This window comes from Schistocerca gregaria, chromosome 8 (assembly GCF_023897955.1).
Source record: "Schistocerca gregaria isolate iqSchGreg1 chromosome 8, iqSchGreg1.2, whole genome shotgun sequence".
Classification (NCBI taxonomy): domain Eukaryota; kingdom Metazoa; phylum Arthropoda; class Insecta; order Orthoptera; family Acrididae; genus Schistocerca; species Schistocerca gregaria.
This window is the reverse complement of record NC_064927.1, coordinates 312,148,035-312,175,393: the sequence shown is the minus strand read 5'-3', so window position 1 is coordinate 312,175,393 and position 27,359 is coordinate 312,148,035. Positions and strand designations below refer to the sequence as shown.

The following is a 27,359-nucleotide window of genomic DNA, read 5'->3' as shown; positions in this document are numbered from 1 at the left end:
ATGACTGACGTTCAGTTAATTTCAACAGATAAAAATCGAGCAGACTTGTTAACATAGCCACTAAATCAGAATATTAATGAATATCAATATAAGAAAAAGCTACGTTCAACTCCATTTCTATGACATAGTTGGATTATCTCTGATGTAATTTAGAAAGACAATCAAAGTGCTACTATAGTGGTTCTCTGTTTCTGCTTTGATGGTGTATGCAGTTTTTCTCTCAATAAATATTATACATGTGATACAATAGTTTTATTCTACTACAACATTTACCAAATACCATTCAAATAAAAAAAAATTGGAACTGATTTCCACATGAAATTTATAACTTCATTTCCCACATTATAAAAACAGTCATGCCTGAAACCAACCAACCAAAACTGTACTTGTCTCTTCAGTTTTCACTGATCTTTACAGAATAATAGACTGCTATCCATCATTATATGTAATCTTTAGTTGAAAATGATCTGCTTCTACATAATATTTGACTTCCTGATGTATTGTAAAGGCATTTGGATGGTTTCATTTGCTGATGCTTAGTTACAATAGTATACAGATTATATCTAGTATTTTATTATGTATACGTTTACATTTCATTGCAATTATTTTACCAATTCAGAAATGAAAATATGCTCAAGTTCTAGACTTGCTCCACTTTCTTAAGGATCACTTCACTTAGGACCTGTGCAATGAGCATTAATCTAACGTTATTAAATCTCTCTCTCTCTCTCTCTCTCTCTCTCCCCTATCCCCTCCCCCGGCTTTGTTTTAAAACTGGTGACCCATGATTTGAATTCTTATGAGAGGATAATGTTTACCAAATTCAATAAGCAATCTCCTGGATTGTGCTTGTGAGGGTATAATGTTTGCCACATTCATTGAACAGTCTCTTGGATTGGCTACAAAGTCTTTTGCCCTTGACCAAAGTTTTCTCATTCATTCTGTCATGTCAAATTCAGAAAAATCTTGAGCTTTTGATGACTAACTCCCTCAGTGTCATCAGGGGCTAAGACTGACTGTCATGAAACTGGCAAATCTACCAGTTTATGCTCAGAGGTTGGTACCTGATTGGCTAGAATAAGCCATGATGACATCACGGAGACAGAGCATGCTGAGACGCCACTCTCTGCACCTATACACTATGTTTGTGTTCGCTGTCCAGAATCACTGACAGCATGAACACTCATATCAGGCAGTAAACTATGTGAAGTCTTCTTCTATGATCTTTCTTTGTTGAGCACATGATCTCATGCATTGTTATGTTCATAGCCGATGTCTCTGTTGAAGTTGTTACATGTAGTGGAATTTCCACTGATTCCCTAATCACAGAGTCCCAATAGTTTCAATCATGAGGGAGAATTCTCATCTATTCAAAAGTAAACTTATGTTTATTCATTAACAGTGATCAGTCAAGAAAGGTTTTTCAAAATAGTTGTACTTCTTTTAAGATGCCACCTCAGCGCATCATGGCATAATCTACCAATCAGATGCCATTTTCTGGCCATAAAAGTGGGTGCCTCATGTTTTATGGGCATTCAGACTCAGACCATGACAATAATGATAGAGGCAGTCATTGAAAGCTTCGAAAAGAAAAGAAAAGAAAAGAAAAGAAAAGAACAGAACACAACACAACACAACACAACACAACACAACACACAACACGCAACACACAACACACAACACGCAACACGCAACACGCAACACGCAACACGCAACACGCAACACGCAACACGCAACACGCAACACGCAACACGCAACCACGCAACCACGCAACCACGCAACCACGCAACCACGCAACCACGCAACCACGCAACCACGCAACCACGCAACCACGCAACCACGCAACCACGCAACACGCAACACGCAACACGCAACACGCAACACGCAACACGCAACACGCAACACGCAACACGCAACACGCAACACGCAACACGCAACACGCAACACGCAACACGCAACACGCAACACGCAACACGCAACACGCAACACGCAACACGCAACACGCAACACGCAACACGCAACACGCAACACGCAACACGCAACACGCAACACGCAACACACAACACACAACACAACACTCAGTCTTAACGTGCACTACATGCTGATGTGGTGGATGGCTGCTGAAGTGGCATATGTAGCAGCAGCCATCCTCTGGGGCATCTACCGCACCTCAGTTGTAAAATACTTGCTGAGTAAATTGTGTTCTACCTGAGTCATCCCAAATTTCCCAGGCTGCACAGGGGATCTCAATGGATCCTACCACACAAACATACAACACTCATAATGGTATGGGTGTACCATCTAACAACAATAACAGTCAAAAAACCAAACTATCTTATGAGGACAATCCTCCAAAACTAACTGCAGTGAAGAAATTACTGGACAGTAACAGAACAGCAAATGGTTTTCTTATGTTGAAAAAATTGACTCCATGCTCTGTGCTTATTGGTAGCACATCGTGTTTTGTACACATCCACCATGGCACTCGTAATCACAGCCCCAAGTTACGAAACCTGAAAGTGAGCGTATAAGAGCCTGAAACCGGTCGTGTGTTAAATAAAAGAATGTTACAACTGTAGCGGTATTTTCAATTCTGGTAAAACACAGAAAGTTATGGTAACAACATGAAATCCATAAGCTGAAATGAAAAAAGCTGACCAAGCTATCAAACCACCAGTATTTGTATCATCATTTGTTTCTGTGACTAGAAAGTTAGTGGAGGCAAAAAACTCCTTTCACTAACATCATCAGTGGAAGCTGCAGCAAGGACTTGTACTTTCAAGTGTTCCAGCTAACAGTCACTTGCGAGGGCTGAAACTATCAGTCATTCAGACATTTCTTGACACACACCAGATGTGCTCTGTCATTAGAATCTATGTAGTTTCAAGTATCTATTATGGAAACAACAACCAATTAGCCAACTACCACAGACTCTCCAAGATGACCAAGGCCAAAAGACAAAGTAAAGTACTTATGAAAGTTTGGGTCTGTGCTGGAAGTGCGCTCAGACAGCCAAAATGGTTAAGGCGATCACTCATGACAAATGGGAGATCTTGGTTTGCATCCCAGTCCGGCACAAAGTTTCAGTGTCACCAATATGTAATATCACTGTCTCTGGCCACTAAGGCTGTGGCAGTTAAGCTTCAGTGGCTAGCACTAGCAGTCTTGTGTGTGTGAGTTGTACTTATGTGACTGTGTGTATCTTCTACTTCAGAAGAAGGTCTATTGGCTGAAAGTGTAAATAAAAACCACTGTTTTTGATATGTGTCTATGATTCCTCGTGTCCTCTATATGGTGAGTAAAATAGTTCAAATGGTTCTGAGCACTATGGGACTTAACATCTGAGGTCATCAGTCCCCTAGAACTTAGAACTACTTAAACCTAACTAACCTAAGGACATCACACACATCCATACCTGAGGCAGGATTCGAACCTGCAACCGTAGTGGTCGCACGGTTCCAGACTGAAGCACCTAGAACCGCTCGGCCACTGCGGCTGGCTATGGTAAGTAGTAATCTATCCTTTTTGTAATACCATCATTATTCCATCTTGTATTTTCCATTTTTCAATAGATGATATCATCATACCTAATGGAGCTAAAATCAGTAAGATTCTGCAACTACAAATAAAATTTCACAAAGAAAAGTATCACTGCTTAAATGGATATTTAAAGCAGTGGATCATTAACAGGTTCGATATTCATGTGGAGGATTTAAGACCCAGTGCCTTTGCTTGCAAAGCTCCATTTTAAAGTGTTTGAATGGGGTAAGGGCTAAATGTGGGTTTGCTATCTTTATCAATGATAGATACCATAACTAAATTTCTCTCTCTAAACATCAACTTACAAGTAGTAGTTGCTATTATATCTTCTCTCTATCCTCCATCAGTTCTGCCTGTCATAGGTCCAAGATTGATAACAATAGTCAAGATTAACCTGACCAGCAAGAAAGACATGATCCAGACCTTGCCAGAGCATTTAGGTTGAATCACTGCCATTGCCAACCAATATCTGGCTACTGAGGGATGGTTAATGGAAGTGGTTAGGATTTCAGTTCCACCAATGATGAACTTTACAAGTATCTCTTCTCTGTGTGTGAGCTGGATCTGGAATTACCTGAGGCATGTGATGCGTCAGGAAATGATAAAATCCATTAGAGCATGTTTTGGTACTCCACTGGAAATGCTAAAGGAAACCAACTGAAATATTTTAATCTAATGTGGGAAACAGGACAGCTTCCTGACGCATCGACGGAAGCTATCTTAATCACCCTTCTTAAACCAGGAGAGACCCAAACATGCCCAAGGTATACATCACATCCAGACCTATTTCAGTTGTTTACAGCTTTTGTTTGGTCACAGTTAGATTTTCATTTCATGGTATATGGATCCACTGTACTATCACACCTTAGGATATTGGACACAGTCCATCATCAGGGTCTTAATTTGGCCATACTTTACATCAGGTAACCACTACTCATGGATCGAAAGCATACAAAATATTTTATACACCCCAGCTGCCGGCTTTATCATTCTGTTTCTTGTCCACCAATGGGGCACCTTTTCAGTAATTGTTTGTGAGCAAGGAAGCCATTTCGGATCTGTTCAAAGAGCCATTTTTCGAAATGTGTGTGTTAAATATTAGTACTTACAGGAAACATCCCTTGACTTCTCAATAGTTCTCCCTTACCATATCTTCAGAAGCTGCCTATCAAGTAAGTCTACAGTGTTCCATGTTGAATAATAATTGATTCTATTAACACTGGAACAGATGAAGTGAGACCAAAGGCAAAAAGTTTCATCTGCTCTTTTATAACTATCAGCAAACTTAGCCAGCAGAGGGGCAACTCCAGAACATAAAGGGCTCCCTCCTCTTGCTACCAAAAATGGGTAGGGAGAATAGGCTGCAGTTAGCTGTATACCAAGTCACACAGAAATATTTGGATGATGGGAAAACTGAACATGATGCATGGGAGGATGATTCACTGTTCACTTATTGAGTTCTGTTCATCTTAACATGCAGAACATTCCGGACGTAGAGCAAGTCAAGATATATTGTATGAAGAGAGAAGCATACATTTCAAAATAGGGGCACACCTCATGCACAGCTATGAAAAGTACCTTTGTCAACAGTACATAAAGTTTGACATGTTCTAATTTTCCTTCCAGAAACTCAAAACACATAAAAAGATCACAATGATTAAACAAAATCACTGCCTCTTAGCAGAAAATTGTATTGGAAAAATTAAGAAAATCAGGACAGTTTGCATAAATCAATGCTTATACAAAATTAATAGCTTGTATATGCATAGAGCTACAGCTGCAAATAAGATGTCAAATGGTAGCGCTCTTATCATGTTGACTGTATGCACAATTTGTTGTAAAATTGAATGCTGGGCTATTTAATTAATATTTAGTGACTATGCTGGAGTTTGGTCCAAAGCTCTTGTGTATAAGGAAGAGTAATGAGTTGTTTGTGGTCTTTTACAGTTTGTCACTCACTGAAGAGTTGACTGTAAGATAATGCTATACAACATCGATATGCATTCTGGTGTATTTACTATTTAACTTTAGTGAAGCTGAGGTGCCACAGGAATTCCTATTTATCCAAAATTTAAATAAACAAACTCCAAGCCTAATTGCACTTGTAATATATTGTATATTTAAATAGTGACAACAGGTGAGTCTTTCTCATCTTGGGGTCTGAGTGTCTTGCTGATCCTTTCCAACCTCCCCAACCCATCTCTCCTCAATGCCTGCTGAGGAAGGAACTAATGGTTTCAAAAGCTAGGATTTGCTGTTTTCAATTTGAAATGTATTTATCAGTTGCACTGGAACTTCATCTCAGAAAGGAAAGTACAGCCAGTCATTCTATCTAATTGTAAGTTCCTGACATACAAATAATGAGGACAGGCAACCATTTATCAACAGATGCTAAACCCAAGTCATTTACAGGCAAGTGGGCTCACCTGCTTTCACTTTTATGTACATTGTTTGCATCATGGAAATTCCATTTAGGTAATATGTAAATATTTTGTTTGGAAGTAGCTATTTTATGTTTTTAGGCCAATACAAAAAGTAGAAATAATTCATATACAAACTATGCATCTCTTTCCATGGTTCAAAATGTAGTTTGCACACGCGTATGCACACACACACACACACACACACACACACACACACACACACACACACACATGTGAGTGCACTGTTGTGTTTGTACTTTAGCTCGACACAGGATTTATTCCACACGCTACTAAATCTTCTTTTTCTTTTATGTGTCTCTTTCAATGACTCAATTTCTCTGCTTCTCAATGAGTGATCTTCTTTACTCTTAAATTAATTAGGTTTTATAAACATATGTTAATGAAATCAAACATTGAATGTCATCATTACAACAGGCTATTTCTTGTACATCCTAGAACATGTTTGATATGCACAGTATGATATTTGATGATCTTTACTAAATCTGTTTAAATCTTTATTTTTAATGAAATGGTCAAAATATATGTGGCATATTTCATTATAACATTCTGGAAGGAAGTTCTTTATTCAAGTAAAGCTTTACTTGTACAGACAATCATCTCTTAGAATGATATCTGAATTCAGGGCTCTTAAAACCTGGATAGTAGATCGTAAAAGTAAAGTTTCTTACTGTGTTACATGCTGAGCTGTAGTTCTTTGTGACATGTAGTATTATGTTCAAACGGTCAGGTTGGTTGTTCATCCAGAACTGCAACAGAATCCAGATTTTTTTTAGGAAAAAAAAGAAGAAGACACTGCTTGAAAATATATAATAATATGTCATCCTTACTCTGTCATGCAATGAACACAGTAAGCTTGCAAACCACAGTAGCTGTTCCACATTTTTCAGTAACCAGACAAAATGTAACCGTTCTGGTAAGTGAGGAAGTGCTGTGCAATCCCTGTTGACAGACAAGGAAAAGAAATCCATTAAAACAGTGTAGCAATGTAACAAAATCAGACATGAAGAGCTGGAAGTAACAAATGACAAGTAAAAGCTCTGGCCACTTCTTCAGTATTGATGTGTAACATGTACCCTATCAGCCTAAAAAGTTTCAGCAGTGGATTAATAAAAAAACAGAAAAATCTATGCATTGTTTTTGTTTGGGAGTCACAGCGTGCAGGACAAACTTTTCACACACTTTTCTCCTCTTCAAATTGTTCTGGAGAATGTCCTGAACATTTGGTTTAGAACTGCTGCTCCATTGCACACACTATGGTTGAAGACACACTACTTAACACTGCCAGCTCACAGCTGACTGGTGAAATGCACACCTCCTGTTACAGTTGTTAGTTCAAGCTGCCACCATAGTTACTGCACTGACATCACTCATATGCCAGGAATAAAATGAATCTTGGAACTTTTTGGATGGATCGTGTAAGTTACAAGGTATCACTGAAGTAGCAAAAAATCTCTGTAAGAGGCAACTCAGAGAACCCTCTGAAGAACTGTGTTATGACTTAAAGTACAACACAACAGTGGACACTCTCAATAATGAATAATGAAGATCTGTCAAGACTGACAGCTCCCACTGCATTTTAATTACTGTGTAGTACACAGTACCACTGTTGCATCATGACAGGTGTTTGGTTTTGTTTAAAGAGACAATTACAGCTGTTGTTTCAGTTAGGTGGTAGCTTCTGTCCCTACAACAGCACATTGAAGCATATCACTTCATTTGTGAGTTGACATAGCTTCTAATAAGAAGTGACTTATTTGGATCCCTGTGTGCTCTTTAGTTCAAACTCATAAATTTATTGTATGTTTGTGTGTTTATCAGGCAGTGTCCTTTGCTTTAATAACTGTCTAGAGTTTATTTCAATTGTCTTTAATATGGATAGAGGCAGCAATTGCTGAGTTAGTAACCCTTCGCACACACCTCCATGTGGTACTGGCTTCTGACATGCAGCTTGAGGCTGTTGCCAGTGGGCATCTCCATGGTGGGTCTGATGTGGTGATCCGAGGGATGCTCGAGTGTGTTGTGGGTGTCCCCCAATCAGTCCTCTACTCTGATTACCCCAGGTACTGCCCACATTGAGATTGACCCCTCACCTGTAGTTGAGTGGGAAGTCATCCCAAGGTGTGGCAGGCAGCAAAAGACTAACTGGCAGGAGGGAGGGGGGGGGGGGGGGGGGGGGGAAATGTCCAAGGGCCTCAACAATTTTTCTGATGAACAGCTGACAAACTAGAATCAATGGATAATGGTCTGCATTGGTACATCAACCACCCCACCAAAGCTACACCAACTGACAAAAGTTCTGCATATTGCTATATTTCTTCTAAAAGACATCATTTTGAAGTGGAGAATATGCCATGAGATCATGTGATGACCTCTGATCATGGAAAAGGTTTTCAGTCAAGACTAGTATCAGAGTTAATTGCAAATTGTGTATCACCCATGGGATGACAACTGCCCATCACTCACAGATCAACAGCCTCACAGAATACTTTAATAAGACGTTGGCAGATACACTCTTGATGAATGATGGTGTTGAACAGAGAGGTTGGGAGACAATATTGCCCATTGTATTGTTCACATACAACAGTGCAAAGCCATTTACATCATTCTTGCTGCTTCATGATGATGAGGCTGAAATAACAATGGATATACTGTTCTGATTTCATCTGGACAATACTAAGCATGGCTATGTGAAACACTTCATCATTAGGGTCAAAGGAACAAGACACCATATTTCTATATAGCCCCTGGACACCGAGGAAAACAATCAAGAGTGAGCATAGCCCAGGAGACTTGATATGGATTTTTACACCGGTATTAAATGTGAGACAATGGGAGTTATCAAAATGCTAATTTTCACTGTATTGTATAGTCATCAACTGATGGAGATCAAATGCTAAATCTAGGATTATGGCCCTGAAAGCCCACTCAATGATCACAAAGCTTTTCAGGAGTGGGTTAACTTGGACGCTTATCATATTGAACAGGATGTGACAACATGTTCCAAACATAAGGATCCTCCAGTGCTGCCATGCAGAGGAGCACTGACAAGATGGAGATCTAGAATGCTGTAGTTGCCCCAATGATAACTTATGAAATGGCATGTCACTGTTTCTCCAGGAGAGGGAATAATACCACAAGCTGTGCTGCATGCACTGAGACTATTGGTTTGCATCACTGGCTGGCATGCTGCAGGTCCCGTTTAAATCCAATCACCAACAAATATTTGTTATTTCACTTTATAATTTCTAGAAGGTTTTCAAAGTTTCTTATGTTCACAAATTCTGGACTATTCAATGTCTGTATAAATAGCAGCACTCTCCATTCAGAAGGCAGTTCTGTTACATCTGTACAATGGTGTCTGTGATAAATGTGCTTTCGGTGCTAAATGTTGCACTTCATAATGACAACCCTGCTTTCAGATTTGGATGTGACCGTGCTTACAATGTGACAATAATAATAATAATAATAATAATAATAATAATAATAATAATAATAATAATAATAATAATAATAATAAGAAGAAGAAGAAGAGAAACAAGAACAGATTATACTAAATTATATAATAGAGTTGCAGATATAATTTTATAAAGAGTTAAAACAATTGTAAGCATGGCTTATCTGGTAATGAAATTTTACAGTGTTTATGAAATGTTCATATTGTATAATACATTAAAAACAAAGATTCCAAGCTTACCAAGCGGGAAAGCGCCGGTAGACAGGCACAATAAAATAACACACAAACACACACACAAAATTTCTAGCTTTCGCAACCAATGGTTGCTTCTTCAGGAAAGAGGGAAGGAGAGGGAAAGAGGAAAGGATGTGGGTTTTAAGGGAGAGGGTAAGGAGTCATTCCAATCCCGGGAGCGGAAAGACTTACCTTAGGGGGGAAAAAGGATAAGTATATACTCGCGCCCCCCCCCCCCCCCCCACACACACACACACACACATCCATCGATACATATACAGACACAAGGAGACATATGTCTGCAGAAATATGTCTGCTAGTGTCTGGAGAGTGTGTGTGTGTGTGTGTGTGTGTGTGCGCGCGCGCGAGTATATACCTATCCTTTTTTCCCCCTAAGGTAAGTCTTTCCGCTCCCAGGATTGGAATGACTCCTTACCCTCTCCCTTAAAACCCACATCCTTTCGTCTTTCCCTCTCCTTCCCTCTTTCCTGAAGAAGCAACTGTTGGTTGCGAAAGCTAGAAATTTTGTGTGTGTGTTTGTGTGTTACTTTATTGTGCCTGTCTACTGGCACTTTCCCGCTTGGTAAGTCTTGGAATCTTTGTTATTAATATATTTTTTCCATGTGGAAGTTTCTTTCTATTTTATTTACATCATATTGTATAATGTTTGAAATGCATGATAACAATAAACTTACAATAGATGTTGAAAAACGCTTGCAAATGGTGTCACTCCAGAACCTCCTGCAATACAGATGGCAACTGGTGTGTGAAGAATGCTTTGCAATGAACTGCTAAATGGTCCATCTACCAGAAACCTGTTCAACAAAAAAAAAATTTTGGAATGGTTTTGAAGGAATTGTTATTTGCAGTGCATTGAAGCTATGTCAGAGACATTTATTTTTACCCTGTCCTGTAAAGATACATAAAGATCAATCCGTACATATTTCAGGATAGACCACAACTCACCAAATAGAAAAAGTATTATGCAAGACACAGTCGCATAGAAATTGATAATAATTGGGCAAAGCCTTCCTTCAGAAAACTAACAAAAAATGATCACTCCTTCCCATCCTGAATGAGTTGAATCTGCTATATATTTCTTGACTAGCCTTCCATGCATGCATAAATTCCATCCACCCATGGAAGATTATGGAAACAGCTACTTCATTCATATATGTGTGACACCTCGACATTCCCATCAGAAAGTTGTTATAACTCCTAAAGTTGATGGTGGTGATAACTGTCAAAAGCTCCAGAAGTGTAACTCCAGATGAATTAGCTAGAAAATGGAGAGGATGTCGTACAGTTTTGTATTTGTGTAATAGAACACTCAGAGTGCATTGATAAGAGTACCGACAGGCATAACAAGAAGACTGCTATAGATTGAAACTTTTGGACAAGAGGCCTTTGTGTTTTACCTTTTGAGGTCCTCTTGGCCAAAGTATATTACATTATTGTAAAAGGTTGTAATTGCTGTGAGGAACTATGGCACAGAATTAAAGTAATGGGATTTAAGAAATATTCCAACTCATTTTTGAAAAGCTAAAGTTTATGGCTCATGTATTTCATTCCCACTGAAAACCTATTAAAACTGAACTTGCATAATATTGCACACCTTTCTGTACAATAATTAAGAAAGAGTTACTCAACTGTACATTGATTTTGCTGGCAGTCTTTACTGAGTGAATGCTGAGACTCCTTATGAATGAGTTCATATTATTGACTTCAGATATGACAAGGTAGTATAAGCTGTAGTGATAAGTGTTAGAAAGGGAAACTAAAATGTTACAGCATTAAATACTTTTCCTTGTATGGCTGGAATCATATTTAAACAATTACAAACAATGACAGCATTAATAAATTGTATCACAGAAATAAAGCTGAATATGGTGACCAATAAGTCGTAATGCTTGGCACACTCCTGGTCTTCACTTACATAAATGATGCTCTTCATACTTTGTGTATGTAGAGAACAACAGGGGTCCTGACATACTTCTCTGGAGCAATTCTATTGTCTCTGACGTACACTCACTGTACAAGATAACATACTGGGTTCTATTGTTTAAGATGTCATTGGCCCACTTGCAAAGTCTTGGAAGTCTAGGAATATAAAACCTGCCTGTTGCCTGTCACCCATGTTCTAAGGATATCGAGTGAGTAAAGGATAAGCTGAGCTTTGCATGGGTGATGCTTTCTAAATCCATGCTGATTTGTCAACAAAAGCTATTCTGCTTCAAGGACATTTATTATACTCGAACAAAGAATATTGTAAGCATCCACAGTTGTCAAACACTTCTGTGTCCAGTGAAAGTTGACAGACTCCTGAAAGATACTACCTAGTTAGTTATTACTTAGGAACTCTATTGAAGGAGTAGTCCAACAACTTGAAGATAAATATAGATTTAATCTTCTCTTGACATACAGTGACTGACTTGTAATGAGTCTAACATTTAAAAGACCCAGCTAATACCATTACAGAAAACATTAATGTACTTGAGATTACTGCCCATCAGACATTTGGGTCATCAGTATCCCTTGAAGCAGCATACAATATGGAAGTCTCTTTGCTTACTTGTGGACACAGCTCGACTGCACTTAGTGCTGCATGAAGCACAACAGGAATAACTCAGGCAAATAGGGAAACAAGAGGACACAATCTAAAGTAACACTGATATTATTCAACTTTACAATAATGTGAAATTCATAATCCTTGTTCATTTATAGACTACTACTGTGGGAGTTTCCAGTCAGTCCACTGAAAATAATAATGGAAAATCTCATACCATCTCAATATGCTCAATAATTCTGCAGCAAACCAATGTTAAGGGTATTGGTCTGTAATTCTGCTGGACTGTTCTTTTATCCTTCCTATATACAGAGTGAAGAGTTTGACAGAGCACTGAAAGACCTGAGTCAAAACAAAGCCCTCAGTGTAGACAACATTCCATTGGAACTACTGACGGCCTTGGGAGAGCCAGACCTGACAAAACTCTATCATCTGGTGAGCAAGATGTATGAGACAGGCGAAATACCCTAAGGCTTCAAGAAGAATATAATAATTCCAATCCCAAAGAAATCAGGTGTTGATAGATGTGAAAATTACCAAACAATCAGTTTAATAAGCCACAGCTGCAAAATACTAACACAAATTCTTTACAGACGAATGGAAAAACTTGTAGAAGCCGACCTCGGGGAAGATCAGTTTGGATTCCGTAGAAATACTGGAACACGTGAGGCAATACTGACCTTACGACTTATCTTAGAAGAAAGATTAAGGAAAGGCAAACCTACATTTTTAGCATTTGTAGACTTAGAGAAAGCTTTTGACAATGTTGACTGGAATACTCTCTTTCAAATCCTAAAGGTGGCAGGGGTAAAATACAGGGAGCGAAAGGCTATTTACAATTTGTACAGAAACCAGATGGCAGTTATAAGAGTCGAGGGACATTAAAGGGAAGCAGTGGTTGGGAAGGGAGTAAGACAGGGTTGTAGCCTCTCCCCGATGTTATTCAATCTGTATATTGAACAAGCAGTAAAGGAAACAAAAGAAACATTCGGAGTAGGTATTAAAATCCATGGAGAAGAAATAAAAACTTTGAGGTTCGCCAATGACATTGTAATTCTGTCAGAGACAGCAAAGGACTTGGAAGAGCAGCTGAACAGAATGGACAGTGTCTTGAAAGGAGGATATAAGATGAACATCAACGAAAGCAAAACAAGGATAATGGAATATAGTCGAATTAAGTCGGGTGATGCTGAGGGAATTAGATTAGAAAATGAGACACTTAAAGTAGTAAAGGAGTTTTGCTATTTGGGGAGCAAAATAAATGATGATGGTCGAAGTACAGAGGACATAAAATGTAGACTGGCAATGGAAAGGAAAGCGTTTCTGAAGAAGAGAAATTTGTTAACATCGAGTATAGATTTAAGTGTCAGGAAGTCTTTTCTGAAAGTATTTGTATGGAGTGTAGCCATATATGGAAGTGAAACATGGACGATAAATCATTTGGACAAGAAGAGAATAGAAGCTTTCGAAATGTGGTGTTACAGAAGAATGCCGAAGATTAGATGGGTAGATCACGTAACTAATGAGGAAGTGTTGAATAGGATTGGGGAGAAGAGAAATTTGTGGCACAACTTGACCAGAAGAAGGGATCAGTTGGTAGGACATGTTCTGAGGCATCATGGGATCACCAATTTAGTATTGGAGGGCAGCGTGGAGGGTAAAAATCGTAGAGGGAGACCAAGAGATGAATACACTAAGCAGATTCAGAAGGATGTAAGTTGCAGTAGGTACTGGGAGATGAAGAAGCTTGCACAGGATAGGGTAGCATGGAGAGCTGCATCAAGCCAGTCTCAGGACTGAAAACCACAACAACAACAACAACATATACAGGAGCCACCCACACTTTTTTTCGAGTTGCTTGGGACTATGGACTGGGTGAGAGATTCATGATAAATGCAAGATAAATATGGGATTAATGCCAAAGATTATACTCTGTAAAACCTTAAGACTTATTTGTTTTCAACTCTTTCAGTTGCTTCTCAAAGCCAAGGATGTCTATTTCTATTTTCTCCACACCGGAGTCAGTTCAACATTCAAATGATGATACGTCTGTACAGTCCTCCAGTGTGAATGATTTTTTCAATGTGAAATTTAAAAATATGGCTTTCCTTTCACTGTCTTCTACTGTCACACCAGACTGGTCTACGACTGCATAGAAGCCTTCAATCCACTTAGTGATTTTACATATAACTACAATTTTCTTGGGTTCTTCTGGAGATATTTCACTACAGCATTACTGTAGGAGTTGCTATATGCTCCATGCATCAGTCTTGTTACAGACATATGAATTTCCACCATCTTTTGCGTTTCGACATATCCGCATTCTTTTCCAAATCTAGAATGCTACAATATCTGTTTCCTTAGCATTTGAAGGATTTTATTATTAAACCATGATGGATCTTTTCTGTCCTTAATCCATCGACTCAGCACATAACTCTCCCAAGTTATAATTTGTTTAAACTCTTCACATAATTCCTCTGTGCCCACTGTACTGTCACTAAATGATGTCCAGTAACTCTAACAGCTGCTCACCTGCTCTTTCTAGCAAAAAAGCTATTCTATCCTTGTTGATGAATTTGTGAACTTTAGTAACAGTTGTTACAACACAATCATTAATCCCTGTCTCCACTCTGACACTGTCTATAAGGTCAGGCCTGTTTGTAGTTACAAGGTCTCAAATATTTCCACTGCATGTGGTTGTCAAACTAGCTGCTCAAGATAGTTTTTAGAAAAAATATTCTGAACCACTTCACAGGACTGTCTGTCTGTACCACCTGCAGTGAAACCATAGATGTCACAGTCTATACTTGATAGCTCAAAGTTGCCTCCAACTAATACGGCATGCTTAGGGGACTTTCGCACTAGTGAGTGTGGATTTTCCTTTAACAATTCTACAACCATTACAGTGGAGTCAGGTGACCAGTAAAAATATCCAACGATTAACTGTAGTTCATCTAGGCCAGTTGGTTGCATCCAGATAATGTCACAGTCAGAGTAATTTTCAACCTCTATAAACAATATTTTTGTTGATTGCAATGAGCACTCCCTCTCATATGGCATCCGTCCTGTCTTTTCGATATGTATTCCATGCCTCATTAAATATTTCAGAGCTTTCTACTTCTGGTTTTACCCAGATCTTAGTTCCCAGCATAATCTGAGGAAGACAGCTTTCCTGAAGGGTTGCAAATTCAGGAACTTTTTTATAAATGATTTGGGAATTTACTGTTAAAATTTTGCAATTCAAAATGTCTTTACTTTGTACATTATCTGATTTCACTTTCTGTGGTTTGATTGGTGAGCATTCACCAAAGGACCTCAAACTACTGTCTAGCCTAAAAAAAACCTTGTTACTCCACAAGTACTCTATTACCTGAGTAGATGCTTCCTCTGTGTAGTGCACCCCTGACTTATCAAGGGGAGCCTTACAATTCCCAGTCCCATAACAGAGGTCCAGAAATCTGCAGCCAAGGCCACCACAGAGTTGGTGGAGTCTCTGCCTGAGACCCTCCACTCAGCTCCAAACCAACAGAACACAATCAATATTGGGTATGATACTGGAAATTGTAAGCCGTGCTTGCACTGTGAATTAGGCCTGCAGTCTGCACAGCTGCACATATGAACGGAGGATGGCCTTAGAGCCCAAGCAGTAGGTGTCACTGGTGGTGACATGAGTCACAACTTGAAGGTGACTACACCTTGCATCCTCAACAGTCGCAGGCAGGAGCTCCTCCCCATCTCAAATGTGGACCCATGGCAAAAATACTGAGGATACAATAGACTTCTTTCCAGCCTGTATTCTATTTCCCTAAGGGGCCCCACAACACCACTAACATTGAGGTTCCCAAACCTCTCTCTTACGTGTCTGCTTGGACCCTGCTGAAGGAGCAGCCACTGTTCCACTTCCAGGGTGAAATGAAACCAGCATATAGATACGTTAAACAACTCAGTTCCGCCACATTCAGCCTCAAACCCTCACCCTCATGTTGTTGACATGCAGTTGAGACTGTTTGCATATTTTACATTATATCACTCGGTACAGCTAAAGTCAAAAGAGTATTTATTCTATAAAAGTGCACTCCCTTACTCTGTTTTCAAATATCTATAGATTTCCATTTCTCTATACGCTGTCTGCAAGCAACCAGTTATATATTCTTGTACCAAACATAAAATTCCTTTCTGAAACCTAGGCAGGGGGAGGCAAAAAAAAAAAAAAAAAAAAAACTCCTTTCTGAATCCTAGCCATGGGTTCCTTAAGCTACATGAAATTATTTGTCTTCTAGGATTGCACTTGTGAAGTTAACAATTCCTTCTAAATTCACTCTCTTTATTGAACATGAATAACATTATGGGTAAATGTATTGATACATTAATGTGAGAATCCCTAGGTCTGCGAAGAGGTTTGTGCAAGAAACTTGATTAGCGACTTGTGATAATAAAACTTTTTTTTTGCAGGAACTCTGTTTCATTTACTGCATCCCCCGCCGTTTTTTTTAAATTTTTATTTTATTTGTGTCTGTTGCTCTGTGTTATAAAAATCTATACATAGTATAGTCTTTGCTGTTATTTTGCTTACCTCACTGGTTCTGGAGATGGCCATCTGCAGAGCTCAGTTGTTTGCTGGCAGTGCGAGAAAGGCACCAAAACACGGCCACAGAGTTCACCTAGGAAGATCATTGCTATGAATCAGTATTCTATTTTATCATTTTTTTGTAAGCAGCATTACTCAAGGTATATACACTCCTGGAAATGGAAAAAAGAACACATTGACACCGGTGTGTCAGACCCACCATACTTGTTCCGGACACTGCGAGAGGGCTGTACAAGCAATGATCACACGCACAGCACAGCGGACACACCAGGAACCGCGATGTTGGCCGTCGAATGGCGCTAGCTGCGCAGCATTTGTGCACCGCCGCCGTCAGTATCAGCCAGTTTGCCGTGGCATAAGGAGCTCCATCGCAGTCTTTAACACTGGTAGCATGCCGCGACAGCGTGGACGTGAACAGTATGTGCAGTTGACGGACTTTGAGCGAGGTCGTATAGTGGGCATGCGGGAGGCCGGCTGGACGTACCGCCGAATTGCTCAACACGTGGGGCGTGAGGTCTCCACAGTACATCGATGTTGTTGCCAGTGGTCGGCGGAAGGTGCACGTGCCTGTCGACCTGGGACCGGACCGCAGCGACGCACGGATGCACGCCAAGACCGTAGGATTCTACGCAGTGCCGTAGGGGACCGCACTGCCACTTCCCAGAAAATTATGGACACTGTTGCTCCTGGGGTATCGGCGAGGACCATTCGCAACCATCTCCATGAAGCTGGGCTATGGTCCCGCACACTGTTAGGCCGTCTTCCGCTCACGCCCCAACATCGTGCAGCCCGCCTCCAGTGGTGTTGCGACAGGCGTGAATGGAGACGTGTCGTCTTCAGCGATGAGAGTCGCTTCTGCCTTGGTGCCAATGATGGTCGTATGCGTGTTTGGCGCCGTGCAGGTGAGCGCCACAATCAGGACTGCATACGACCGAGGCCCACAGGGCCAACACCCAGCATCATGGTGTGGGGAGCGATCTCCTACACTGGCCATACACCTCTGGTGATCGTCGAGGGGACACTGAATAGTGCACGGTACATCCAAACTGTCATCGAACCCATCGTTCTACCATTCCTAGACCGGCAAGGGAACTTGCTGTTCCAACAGGACAATGCACGTCCACATGTATCCTGTGCCACCCAACGTGCTCTAGAAGGTGTAAGTCAACTACCCTGGCCAGCAAGATCTCCGGATCTGTCCCCCATTGAGCATGTTTGGGACTGGATGAAGCATCGTCTCACGCGGTCTGCACGTCCAGCACGAACGCTGGTCCAACTGAGGCGCTAGGTGGAAATGGCATGGCAAGCCGTTCCACAGGACTACATCCAGCATCTCTATGATTGTCTCCATGGGAGAATAGCAGCCTGCATTGCTGCGAAAGGTGGATATACACTGTACTAGTGCCGACATTGTGCATGCTCTGTTGCCTGTGTCTATGTGCCTGTGGTTCTGTCAGTGTGATCATGTGATGTGTCTGACCCCAGGAATGTGTCAATAAAGTTTCCCCTTCTTGGGACAATGAATTCATGGTGTTCTTATTTCAATTTCCAGGAGTGTATATTTGCTTCAAATTCCGCACAGGGTGGCTGTTCAATAGAAGTAATATTAGAGATTAAGTCTCATTCACTGTATTTAATTTCAGTTTTATGTTATCAGACACACATTTTCCTGCCCATCAGTGCATTAAAATGTCAATGGCAATATAAGAAAAATATTACCAGTGTTAAACGTTTTCCTATGTAGATGTACAATGGTGCTAATGAAGCCATGTAAATGATGAATGTACTTTGAATAAACCATTTAGAAATAACATGACTGTTACCCATACACACATAGGAACACACAAAGTGATGAAATATTCTCACATCACCCACAGGACCTCTGATATGATGAATTTTATGAGAAGTCACAATAGGAATGATCTCAGGATGAAAACAATAATCAAAATTGAGGAAAAGCAACCACATATCAATCCATTACAGTTCTGTGCATTATGCATTAAACAGCTATAGATTCTATGCACCTTGTGCCAGTCAGCTATGAAGGTGGGTGCATTGGGGCTTATGTGAGGTTGTATGTATGAGAGAGTGTTCTTAAAATAGGGAAAAACTGTGGTAGCATAAAAGTTAATAACATCTTTGCAGTTCTGGGTTTCTAAGTGTGTGCACCAGCCAGCTGAAGGTGAGTGTCTTTTCTCATTTTTGTTTTTAGTGGACTTCAACATATGTTGCAAAATGATACACATGTCTAAAGCAGTACTGCAAAAGAAGTTAACCTATAATTTCCTTACTGAACAGTGAAACATTACAGCTTCAAAAATCCAATAAAAATTAATTCATTTTTAGAAAATGACAAGACGGTAAATCATCGAGTAGAACAAAAGTGATATCTGGCATTCTGCAAGGTAGTGTCATAGGCCCTCTGCTGTTCCTGATTTACATAAATGATCTAGGTGATAATCTGAGCAGCTCCCTTAGATTTTTTGCAGATGATGGTGTAATTTGCCATCTAGTAAAATCATCAGATGATCAATTACAAAATGATCCAGAGAGAATTTCTGTATGGTGCAAAAAGTGGCAATTGGCACTAAACAAAGAAAAGTGTGAGGTCATCCACATGGGTACTAAAAGAAATCCGATAGATTTTGGGTATATGATAAATCGCACAAATCTAGGGGCTGTCAATTCAACTAAATACCTAGGAATTACAATTACAAGCAACTTAAATTGGAAAGACCACATAGATAACATTGTGGGGAAGGCGAAACAAAGACTGTGCTTTGTTGGCAGAACACTTAGAAGATGCGACAAACCCATTAAAGAGACAGCCTACATTACACTTTTCCATCCTCTGCTGGGATATTGCTATGCGGTGTGGGATCCTTACCAGGTACGATTGACAGGGGACATTGAAAAAGTGCAAAGATGGGCAGCCCATTTTGTGTTATCGTGCAATAGGGGTGAGAGTGTCACTGACATGATACGTGAGATGGGGTGGCAATCACTGAAACAAAGGTGGTTTTCTTATGAAATTTCAATCACCAACTTTCTCTTCCGAATACGAAAATATTTTGTTAACACCCACCTACGTAGGGAGAAATGATCATTATAATACAATAAGAGAAATCAGAGCTCGAACGGAAAGATTTAGGTGTTCCTTTTTTCCCACATGCCATTCAAGAGTGGAATGGTAGAGAAGTAGTATGAAAATGGTTCGATGAACCCTCTGCCAGGCACTTAAGTGTGAATTGCAGAGTAACCACATAGATATAGATGTAGAAATATTTAATGATAAAGTAAGTGGAGCTGTGTTGGGCAAAGAATATACTGGTGTATTAATGAGGAAACAAATTATGAAGATAGGTAAACACAGCTGATTTTTGTGCTAAAACTACTGGAAATGACAGTAAAACCAATTTTTTCTAATGTTATGTAAGTTAAAAAGCTGGACATAACATTCTGTATATCATATTACTTAATGTGATCAAGTTTGAACCAAAATGATGCAGGCCTACTTTCTACTACTGGAATATATGGGTTTGATTTTTATATCTGCTTCAGTGATGATCTCATGTATTCTTGGTCTTTATGCATAGTAGTTGTATAACTCAGGAAGTTTTGTTGTTAAACAATGGAAAATCCGCGATTGAACATAACAGTATTATGAAAAGGATAGTTGCTACTCACCATGAAGTGTAGATACAGAATCACAGATAGGGACAACAAAATGACTATCAGAAACAGAATTTTCAACCCCCCCACACATACACAGATGGCTGGAATCACACACATGGTCTGAGTCTCTGGTTTCTGTGGTCTCAGCATCCAGAGACTGCAGTCATGTGTGTGTGTGTGTGTGTGTGTGTGTGTGTGTGTGTGTGTGTGTGTGTTTGTAAACTGAATTTTCAACCCCCCCCCCCCCCCCCCCCCCACACATACACAGATGGCTGGAATCACACACATGGTCTGAGTCTCTGGTTTCTGTGGTCTCAGTATCCAGAGACTGCAGTCGTGTGTGTGTGTGTGTGTGTGTGTGTGTGTGTGTGTTTTGTCTATTTCTGACAAAATCCTTGTTGGCCAAAAGCTCACTTTCTGACAGTCTTGTTGTTGTTGTGTCTATCTGCAACTCAGCATCTCTGCTAATACAGCACTATTCTTTTCATGATATTGAAGTTTTGTTGTTGCTATAGTTCATTAATCTCCTTGGGTAGTTCAGATGGTAGAGCACTTGCCTGCGAAATGCAAAGATCCTGAGCTTGGGTCTCAGTCTGGCACAGTTTTAATCTGCCAGAAAGTCTCATATCAGTGCACACTCCACTGCAGAGTGAAAATTTCATTCTGGAAGCATCCTGCAGGCTGTGGCTAAGCCATGTCTCTGCGATATCCTTTCTTTCAGGAGTGCTAGTTCTGCAGGGTTTGCACGAGAGCTTCTGTAAAGTTTGGAAGGTAGGAGACGAGGTACTGGCAGAAGTAAAGCTGTGAGTACTGGGCGTGATTTGTGCTTCGGTAGCTCAGTTGGTAGAGCACTTGCCCGCGAAAGGCAAAGGTTCCGAGTTCAAGTCTCGGTTGGGCACACAGTTTTAATCTGCCAGGAAGTTTCAAAGCATGCTGCTGCAGAGCACCCACCCAGCTGACCACAATTTATGGCAATTATTCTTATGCTGTTCTTCTTCCTCTTCTTAAGGTCTTCCTTAGAGTTATTTATGTTTCCATTACTACTATATTTTATGTTTTAGTTTTGCACTCATTTTAACTTGTTTATGAATTATCTCTATTTTTTGTGTCTTGTTTATTGTTATTCCTGCCACTTCTAAATTATTATGTTCTCAAATCTCACCTGGTGCCAACAATCTATGTTTCCCTCTCATCCTGCCTGTTCACTAAGTTTTCCTTGACAGTGGGTCCTGGGTGATTTTTATGATATTCTTAAACCTTGGCTGCCTCTTTTCCTTCAACATTTTTCTCTCTACAGACAAAAAGATTTCCCCGTTCCAAAAGCAAGCAATTTTAGATTTTCTACATACAATATTTTAGCTTGCAGTTTTTTTCCCTCTATATTATAAATAAGTAGAAATCTAACTACAAAAGTTAGGGTGCCTTAAATGTAATTATGTGTTGTTAACGTAATAAACAATTTTTACAGTTGATATTTGTTATCATACATGGGTATATCTTCCATAAAAGCCTGCCTACTGAGAACATTGTTTCCCTATTCTCTATAGTAAAACGTCATACATAATATTGAAGAAAAGTAATTAAATAAAGTAAAGTTGTAATCTTTCAAGCTAAATATTTAAAAAAATAAACTTTGGAAAAGCAAAATCATAATCACATTATTAAAAATATTCCATACTCGATTTTCCATCATATTATTAACTTGTTCAATGTACCTGTCCAATCTCCTTTAGCCTGTATGAGAATACTGAAGCTGGAACAGCCATGTAAATTACCTGAAAAGGAAATACAAAAATTTAGGTACAATGTAAGACAGCAAACAGTAAAGTTAAAACATTATATAACAGAGTACAACTATCACCCCATAATAATAATAATCTTTATTTGTCCATATTAACTTTACAGTCTTGGACATCATCATTTTTTGTGCAGTTACAACAATGATGTCATGCAATCCATATAAGTAATACAGCATCAAGTAGCACATTATAAATTCTTATATAAATATTTACTACTACTAATATACCACAGTATATAAAAGTAGGGTTATCTGTATTGCAGCTCAGAATTCTTTAAGTGAGTATAAACATCTTTCAATTAACAACTATTAAAAGCACAGGAAATTTAATTCAATCTGAAGGTACAGAAAAACGAGGATCACAGTTTCAAACTATTGGGACTAAAAACAGACCATAGGTCTCATGGGATGACCATATAAGCTATCTGACGGGCAAACTAGCACATATGATATTTCTGCTGTATAAACTAAGATATTCTGTCAGTAAAAGTTTATTGATGCTTTGCTACTATGCATTCTTTCTGTCACTGCTACAATATGGGGTTCTGTTATGGGGTAATTGAACAGGCACGAACTGTGTATTCAAATGGAAAAAAAAGTGAAACCTGTAAGGAGCACTTCAGTCTATCAAACATAATGACCCTCCCAAGTCTCTACATGTGTACCTGCTTAATATATGTAAAAGAAATACACAAAAATTTACACAAAGAATTAATTTACATTTGCACGGCACTAGAAACAACTGCATGCTTGATATACTGTATTCCAGGCTGTCACTAACACACAACAGTCACAAATACCTAAGTCTAAAGTTTTGTAATAAGCTCCCACAATCAGTCAAAACCCTCACCCTCTCTAAATTTAAGGAGGTATTAGACACTCGGTTTAAAAATAGAGCATACTACTCAATTGAAGAATGTCTTGGAAGTAATTTGGAAGGAATGTATAAACAATGAAATAATGAAACTATCATTAACTAAATGTGCAAAACTGTAAATTAATTCTTGAATGTAAACTATATAATGAATATTACTGAAATCTTATGATTAGTAGGAAGTTTATGTATTTATGTGTATATATAAAATGATGATGTGTGTAAAATGTAAAAATTACCAACTACTAAAATGATGTATGTATATATATGCATAATGTATAATGTAAAAATTAGTAACAACTACATTTTTATAAATATGTAAAATGTATTTTGATGAAGCCAATTTCATGGTAAACATGCTGAATGGCTAACAAATAAACATATATTATCATAATTTAACAAGAACTTTATTACTATGGTCTTGTCCTTATTCAGTGTATGTTTATTCATTGTTAAGTATTCTGTGATCATTTCAAAGTTATCTTTATTGCTTTGGAATGGTAGCTGTTCAGTACACTCACTAGTTTTGAGTTTTGTGACTGTGTTGTGTGATTAATATGTACAAGAAACAAGAATGGCCCAAGTATACTTTCCTGAGAGTTCTTTTGATTTTACTGTTTGGATCTTACTTTCATCGTTATAACTTAGTTTAGTGCACTATCTTTTACCTTGGAGATAAGAACTTAAGAATTTTAGTGCTAATGCTCTTATACCATAGTTTCTAATTTGGATAATAGTATTGCTTGATTCACAGAATCAAATGCTTTAGACACATCTAGAAGTCCCAATAACTTTTTTTTTTTTTTTTGTCGTCAGTCTACTGACTGGTTTGATGCGGCCCGCCACAAATTCCTTTCCTGTGCTAACCTCTTCATCTCAGAGTAGCACTTGCAACCTACTTCCTCAATTATTTGCTTGACGTATTCCAATCTCTGTCTTCCTCTACAGTTTTTGCCCTCTACAGCTCCCTCTAGTACCATGGAAGTCGTTCACTCATGTCTTAGAAGATGTCCTATCATCTTGTCCCTTCTCCTTATCAGTGTTTTCCACATATTCCTTTCCTCTCCGATTCTGCGTAGAACCCCCTCATTCCTTACCTTATCAGTCCACCTAATTTTCGACATTCGTCTATAGCACCACATCTCAAATGCTTCGATTCTCTTCTGTTCCAGTTTTCCCACAGTCCATGTTTTACTACCATACAATGCTGTACTCCAGACGTACATCCTCAGAAATTTCTTCCTCAAATTATGGCCGGTATTTGATGTTAGTAGACTTCTCTTGGCCAGAAATGCCTTTTTTGCCATAGCAAGTCTGCTTTTGATGTCCTCCTTGCTCCGTCCGTCATTGGTTATTTTACTGCCTAGGTAGCAGAATTCCTTAACTTCATTGACTTTGTGACCATCAATCCTGATGTTAAGTTTCTCGCTGTTCTCATTTCTACTACTTCTCATTACCTTCGTCATTCTCCGATTTATTCTCAAACCATACTGTGTACTCATTAGACTGTTCATTCCGTTCAGCAGATCATTTAATTCTTCTTCACTTTCACTCAGGATAGCAATGTCATCAGCGAATCGAATCATTGATATCCTTTCACCTTGTACTTTAATTCCACTCCTGAACCTTTCTTTTATTTCCGTCATTGCTTCCTCGATGTACAGATTGAAGAGTAGTGGCGAAAGGCTACAGCCTTGTCTTACACCCTTCTTAATACGAGCACTTTGTTCTTGCTCATCCACTCTTATTATTCCCTCTTGGTTGTTGTACATATTGTATATGACCCGTCTCTCCCTATAGCTTACCCCAACTTTTTTTCAGAATCTTGAACAGCTTGCACAATTTTATATTGTTGAACACTTTTTCCAGGTCGACAAATCCTATGAACGTGTCTTGATTTTTCTTTAGCCTTGCTTCCATTATTAGCCGTAACGTCAGAATTGCCTCTCTCGTGCCTTTACTTTTCCTAAAGCCAAACTGATCATCACATAGCACATTCTCAATTTTCTTTTCCATTCTTCTGTATATTATTCTTGTAAGCAGCTTTGATGCATGAGCTGTTAAGCTGATTGTGCGATAATTCTCGACTTGTCAGCTCTTGCCGTTTTCGGAATTGTGTGGATGAAGCTTTTCCGAAAGTCAGATGGTATGTCGCCAGACTCATATATTCTACACACCAACATGAATAGTCATTTTGTTGCCACTTCCCCTCTAATGATTTTAGAAATTCTGATGGAATGTTATCTATCCCTTCTGCATTATTTGACCGTAAGTCCTCCAAAGCTCTATTAAATTCCGATTCTAGTACTGGATCCCCTATCTCTTCTAAATCGACTCCTGTTTCTTCTTCTATCACATCAGACAAATCTTCACCCTCATAGAGGCTTTCAATGTATTCTTTCCACCTATCTGCTCTCTCCTTTGCATTTAACAGTGGAATTCCCGTTGCACTCTTAATGTTACCACCGTTGCTTTTAATGTCACCAAAGGTTGTTTTGACTTTCCTGTATGCTGAGTCTGTCCTTCCAACAATCATATCTTTTTCGATGTCTTCACATTTTTCCTGCAGCCATTTCGTCTTAGCTTCCCTGCACTTCCTATTTATTTCATTCCTCAGCGAATTGTATTTCTGTATTCCTGATTTTCCCGGAACATGTTTGTACTTCCTCCTTTCATCAATCAACTGAAGTATTTCTTCTGTTATCCATGGTTTCTTCACAGCTACCTTCTTTGTACCTATGTTTTCCTTCCCAACTTCTGTGATGGTCCTTTTTAGAGACGTCTATTCCTCTTCAACTGTGTTGCCTACTGCGCTATTCCTTATTGCTGTATCTATAGCGTTAGAGAACTTCAAACGTATCTCTTCATTCCTTAGACCTTCCATATCCCACTTCTTAGCGTATTGATTCTTCCTGACTAATGTCTTGAACTTCAGCCTACTCTTCATCACTACTATATTGTGATCTGAGTCTATATCTGCTCCTGGGTATGCCTTACAATCCAGTATCTGATTTCGGAATCTCTGTCTGACCATGATGTAATCTAATTGAAATCTTCCCGTATCTCCCGGCCTTTTCCAAGTATACCTCCTCCTCTTGTGATTCTTGAACAGGGTATTCGCTAATACTAGCTGAAACTTGTTACAGAACTCAATTAGTCTTTCTCCTCTTTCATTCCTTGTCCCAAGCCCATATTCTCCAGTAACCTTTTCTTCTACTCCTTCCCCTACAACTGCATTCCAGTCACCCATGACTATTAGATTTTCGTCCCCCTTTACATACTGCATTACCCTTTCAATATCCTCATACACTTTCTCTATCTGTTCATCTTCAGATTGCGACGTCGGCATGTATACCTGAACTATCATTGTCGGTTTTGGTCTGCTGTCGATTCTGATTAGAACAACCTGGTCACTGAACTGTTCACAGTAACAGACCCTCTGCCCTACCTTCCTATTCATAACGAATCCTACACCTGTGATACCATTTTCTGCTGCTGTTGATATTACCCGATACTCATCTGACCAGAAATCCTTGTCTTCCTTCCACTTCACTGACCCCTACTATATCTAGATTGAGCCTTTGCATTTCCCTTTTCAGATTTTCTAGTTTCCCTACCACGTTCAAGCTTCTGACATTCCACGCCCCGACTCGTAGAACATTATCCTTTCGTTGATTATTCAATCTTTTTCTCATGGTAACCTCCCCCTTGGCAGTCCCTTCCCAGAGATCTGAATGGGGGACTATTCCGGAATCTTTTGCCAATGGAGAGATCATCATGACACTTCTTCAACTACAGGCCACATGTCCTATGGATACACATTACGTGTCTTTAATGCAGTGGTTTCCATTGCCTTCTGCATCCTCATGTCGTTGATCATTACTGATTCTTCTGCCTTTAGGGGCAATTTCCCACCCCTAGGACAAGAGAGTGCTCTGAACCTCTATCCGCTCCTCCGCCCTCTTTGACAAGGCCATTGGCAGAATGAGGCTGACTTCTTATGCCGGAAGTCTTCGCCCGTCAATGCTGATTATTTATCAAAATTTAGGCAGTGGCGGAGATCGAACCCAGGACAGAAAACGTTTCGATTATGAATCAAAGACGCTACCCCTAGACCATGGGTACAACCTTTACTGTACTTATAGAAGACAGATTCCATTTAATATAGAATTACTCTTTCTAGTGG

At 39.4% G+C, this 27,359-nt stretch overlaps 1 protein-coding gene across 1 annotated transcript in view; it reads right to left on the bottom strand.

Moving 5' to 3' along the window:
* The window catches only part of LOC126284667 (NADPH oxidase 4-like), a 189,389-nt gene that overhangs the window by 15,277 nt on the left and 146,753 nt on the right, over positions 1 to 27,359 (bottom strand). The window contains exons 10-14 of the mRNA XM_049983771.1: positions 22,217 to 22,276; positions 16,812 to 16,899; positions 10,368 to 10,487; positions 6,812 to 6,923; positions 6,653 to 6,730 (exon numbers count right to left, since the gene is read on the bottom strand). Of these exons, the coding sequence (XP_049839728.1) occupies positions 6,653 to 6,730; positions 6,812 to 6,923; positions 10,368 to 10,487; positions 16,812 to 16,899; positions 22,217 to 22,276 (458 nt within the window). The remainder of the gene's footprint in view (positions 1 to 6,652; positions 6,731 to 6,811; positions 6,924 to 10,367; positions 10,488 to 16,811; positions 16,900 to 22,216; positions 22,277 to 27,359) is intronic.